The following is a 5003-nucleotide window of genomic DNA, read 5'->3' as shown; positions in this document are numbered from 1 at the left end:
ACCCCAGAGACTTTGGATCATTCTGTTTGTAAATACTTCCACATGTCTCTCTGACAGATGAGGACTTATGTTAAAAAATCAAAAAACAAAACTACCTCCAACAAAATCACAGTTGTGATCCTCCTATTACACCTTATACAATTAAGGGCAATTTGTTAATGTCAGTCAATGCCCAGGCTATCTGCAGATTGTATGGATTGTAGAGAAACTAATGATTAGAACAGGGAGATTTCTGCAGGCGGCCAGCAGGTGGAGGGCCCAGGCAGTGGTGGTAGCTGCCCTGGCACACTGATGAACGGAAAGGACATTGATGGAGTTATTACAGGAATGGAGGCGTCCCAGCTCAGTTGAATGAAAGTGACCAAAAGAAGGCTTATTTGCCCAGCCTGAGACTGGGCAAGGGGGAGGTAACAGGAAGGTGATAACATGACAATTACATACCAGGTACCCTGATGGCAGCAGTGTGAAGCAGAGAGAAATGTGCTTTTTTGTGTGTCATGATTTTCCTGCACTGCATTATTCAATTTTGTAGGAAGTGATTAAAGTTAAATTGGTTGAATTCTTGGGGACAAGTAGCCTTACCTCCCAGAATTCACCACTGACTTGGGAGGATAGATTTAGCTCCACCTAGTGGTGATAGAGTTTATTACAGTATTACAAGGAGAATCACCACCCCCCCCCCGCCCACCCCCACAGTCCCCACCCTCTCAAGCTGGATCCTTTGCTGAGCAGCCTTTGGAGGTCAGGGATGTGGGACCAGGAGAGAGGTGCAGAAGCTCTCTCTGCATCTGGATAGTTAGGACTCAAGCAGCCCGTGAGCACCTATATGACATTTGCTTTGGGGTAGCAGGTGCTCATAGGGAATAATCACCGTAGTGCTTGGTATGTGAATTGCTGCAACTTTTTTACACAGCACATTACCTATATGCAATTAAAAGAAAACTTAAAAAAACGGTTTATACCTTAATTAAATAGTTGGCCTCCTAGGCACTTATCCTAAGGAAGTAATGATAGCATTTTTAATAGGAATGAAAACTTGGAATTAATGTAAATTCCCATTACAGGATTGATTAAATACGAAACCACAGCCCTGGGATGGATGTATGAGGGGAACTGAAAGGGGTTAGAGGTTAAAAGTAAGCTGCTAGAACTGGATATTCCGGGGTTCAGTCTGAGGCTCAGAATTGGGTCCAAGTAGTTGCCTTTTTTAAATCCCTAGAATACTGGCATTTTAATCTCCTTCAGGGAGGAGATTTCTTCATGGCCAGTCTGGTTCCCGGTTGTGTTAGCTGAGTCCCCACAGCTTTGGATAAATGCAAAAGCTCTGTAGGGGGAAGGAAAGTGGAAATTTGTAGCCTTTGGGGGGTATCATCTGGGCCAGGCAAGCCGTCTTCATTGAATATCCTAAAATTTAGGTTTTATGTTGTAGTATTCGAAGATTTTGCTGCCTCTGCATTCTAATTGAACTTGCTGTTCTCCAGCCCCCGGGCTGTTTTCTTTCATGGGTCCAGGAGATTTACAAGAGTTAGTGGCTCACTTATTATTTTGCACCTGTGTGCTGGTGAGGTCACTTCTTCACCACCTCTTTGTGTCTGCTCCTGAGGCTTTTTGTTCTTTCAGACATGTTCACCTGACCTTGCCCATCCAACCACACATCCATCCAGGAGCACATTTGCTTGTGTTTTTCATGAAGATGGAGGCTTTAGAGTATTAGAAACCCAGATCGCCTTAGTCAAAGTTGAATGTACGAGTCATGTTTCATCCCCTTTGCCTGTGAATGTTTGGGACTTCAGGGCGCAGAGAAGAAAATGATAAAGTTACTTTATTTTACAGTTTCCTTTTTCTTAAGGGATTCTGAAATTTCTAGGACTGTGAAGAAGCTGTTTTGAACTGGTGGCAAATGTTTCAGACACAGTCAGTGTCTGGAGAGCATAGCTTGGCTGTCCCCTTGAAAAGCAGGCATCAGGTTAGGGTTCATGTCAGTTTTCCAAAGTCTGTTTATTGGGAACTTGATGCTGCAGCTTATGAGCTGTGTGGGGACATTCCTGAGCCTCTGTGTCCTTGTCCCTAAAGCAGTGACAATATATGACTTGTAGAGATGTCGTACGGATTAAACATAATGATCAGAGGAGGAGGATTGTTTGCCCAAGCTGCCATGATTTGAGCACTTTCTGCATCCCAGGTGCTGCGTTCAGCACATAACCTCATTTCCCACAGTCCCTCATGGAAGCCCTGTGCAGCAGATACTATTATTATTCCCATTTCATGGATAGGGAGGCACAGAAGAGGGTAAGCAAGTGGCCCAAGATCACCCAGGCGGAATGAGAGGCTGAGGGAGGTGAGTAACCCTGGCAGGCTGACATGACCACTGTGCCCACTGGCTGCTTTATGCTAACAGATGTGACCAACTAGCCTAGGGCAGAGGGTGGCAAACTGTGGCCTATAGGGCAGATTTGGCCCACCACTTGTGTTTGTAAACAAAGTTTTATTGGAATGCAGTCACACCCGTTTGCCTGCTATCATTTGTGGCTGTTTGTGCACTGTAATAGCAGAGTTTTGAGTGGTTGCGACAGAACCTCAAGTACTCCCTCTCTCATTGCATAGAGAACATACTTGCCCAGCCTTGGCCGAGGGCTGTGCCCAGAATGAGGTCTCAGCTCGTGGCTCTTGACACCCCTTCTCCTGGGTTCTACACTCTAGCCTTAATGGAGTCCTCTCCACTGCTCCTGCCCCAGGGCCTTTGCACATGCTGCTGCTCTATCTGAAACACCTCTCTTGACTACAAATGAATTCAATGCTGGGTGATGTCTTGGATGGCAACTGGGTGGACCCTGAGAGGAAGAATTTTGTTAGTTTTCTTTTTCGTGACTTGTAGTTCTTTTTGTCATTTTAAGGAACTTTGGGCTCAGGATCTGAACAAAGTCCGTGAGCGGATGACAAAGTTCATCGATGACACCATGCGGGAAACTGCCGAGCCTTTCCTGTTCGTGGATGAGGTGAGGGGGCTGGGGCCTTGTGGAGCAGTGCTGAGTTTTTGATTCATACTGTGTCTTCCAAGGTTTATTTTCTATTCCTCTGCCATTGGAGGGCTTTGCTGTTATAGAGGCTTCTGACCATCTGTGTTAGTGGGGATATTTTTCCCCATCCCTGGTTTCTGTCTACTCCACGCTTTGATTCTTTGTTATTGACTGCTGTGTTGCCTGGGTAGGTTTATTGATTTCGTCACTAGAGGGCATCAGCCACCAGGGAGAGTCAAACCATTCAGCCCAGAAACGCAATCCAAAGATGCTGGGTGTCTGCAAGCAGCTGAAGTGGTTGAATGTGACCTTGCATGGGGGAGGTGGGACTGAGGGAAACTGGGGAGCACCTGCCCATGTGAGTTTGCTCCCAGGCAGCAGAACGCAGCCTCAGGTCCCTCAAGCATCTTGATTTTTCTTTTGTTTAAGGGGCTGGGAGTTGGGGTATGAAATTTCCTGCCTTTTCAACATCCTAATATTGATAATCTTCTGCTTTTTAAGTTGGGAAGCAGGCTCATAAATGTTCATGCCACTGTGATGCCCTAAATTGTGTATATGGTAAGCGTAAAAACTCTTGTGGTAGCAAATATTTAAACAGGGAAATACCGTCTAGGTCTGTGAAACACGTGCGTCCCTGTAGCCCGTTGCAGTCTGAGCCTCCTGCCTTGAAAATGTGTGGCACTGAGGTCTGGAGACCATCTTCTGACTTCACGTCTCAGAGATACTCTTTCCCGTGTGGGCGCAGATCGGAAACAACCAAATGCCATCCCACCTGTCAGCGCGATGATCCCATCTTTGTGTTTGACTGTTCTAGTTCCTCACCTACCTGTTCTCACGAGAAAACAGCATCTGGGATGAGAAGTATGATGTGGTGGACATGCAGGACATGAACAACCCCTTGTCCCATTACTGGATTTCCTCATCACACAACACGTGAGTCTCACCAGGTGCCTGTGAGGGGCTGGGCAGGACCGAGAGGGACTGGGTGGCTGTGCTGATGCGCTGCTCTGGCAAGACGTGTGTGAACCGGGCGAGAGCACAGTGCCATGTCCCTCAGACTAGAATACTCAAAAGCTTCTGGGAGAGGTGGTGGAATGAACTTTTCTTGCCTGGCTGACATTGCAATGAATATGCTTGTTCTGAGTAGCCCTATAAAGCTTGTCAGAGAACCTTTGTTTTTTCACAGTTAAAGCATCTCATAGTGGCTATAGCAAAGTAATTCAGTGAGTCATTGAACTGACACTTGCAGAGTGTCTGCTTTGTGCCAGGCCCTGTGCCTGGTGGCTGTTGGGGACACAGCAGTGAGCAAACAGGAGCCCCATCCTCATAGTCAAGGCCTCTATCAAGTGTTAACTAGGAACAGGAGTCACTGATGGGAGAACAAGTGGTGAGGTGAGAATTGTTTCAGATAGAGCAGCAGCATGTGCAAAGGCCCTGGGGCAGGAGCAGTGGAGAGGACTCCATTAAAACTGGAGTGTAGAACCCAGGAGAGGTGAGGAGGCCCTTGGGATCAGCTTGAGCAGGGTCTTAGAAGTCATAGTGGCTTTTTTTTTTTTTTTGAGACAGGGTCTCACTCTGTCACCTAGGCTGGAGTACAGTGGTGTGATCACAACTCACTGCAGCCCCAATCTCTTGGGCTCAAGTAATCCTACTGCTTCAGCCTTCTGGGTAGCTGAGCCTATAGGCATGCACCACCATACCTGTCTAATTTACTTTTATTTTGAATTTTTTTGTAGAGATGGGGTCTTGCAATGTTGCCCAGGCTAGTCTCAAACCCTGCCATCAAGCAGTCCTCCTGCCTTAGCCTCTCAGAGTGCTGGGATAACAGGTGTGAGCCACTGTGCCCTTCCTGCTGATGGATTTTAACCAGAGAGTGACGTATTCAAATTGACCTCTTTGGGTGATTAACGTGATAGTAAAAAGGCAGTAAATTGATAGGGAGAAAAAAATGTTGCATTGAAGCTCCAGTATTTTTTTTTTTTTTTT

The 5003-nt window shown here is 46.5% G+C and overlaps 1 protein-coding gene across 1 annotated transcript in view; it reads left to right on the top strand.

The window, feature by feature from the left end:
* PLCG2 (phospholipase C gamma 2) overlaps positions 1-5003 on the top strand; it is a 134258-nt gene that overhangs the window by 67816 nt on the left and 61439 nt on the right. The window contains exons 9-10 of the mRNA XM_003791302.3: positions 2895-2996; positions 3832-3950. Of these exons, the coding sequence (XP_003791350.2) occupies positions 2895-2996; positions 3832-3950 (221 nt within the window). The remainder of the gene's footprint in view (positions 1-2894; positions 2997-3831; positions 3951-5003) is intronic.

This window comes from Otolemur garnettii, unplaced genomic scaffold (assembly GCF_000181295.1).
Source record: "Otolemur garnettii isolate 467f Iridium unplaced genomic scaffold, OtoGar3 scaffold00047, whole genome shotgun sequence".
In the NCBI taxonomy this organism is placed as follows: Eukaryota; Metazoa; Chordata; class Mammalia; order Primates; family Galagidae; genus Otolemur; species Otolemur garnettii.
This window is presented reverse-complemented; position numbering and strand designations above follow the sequence as displayed.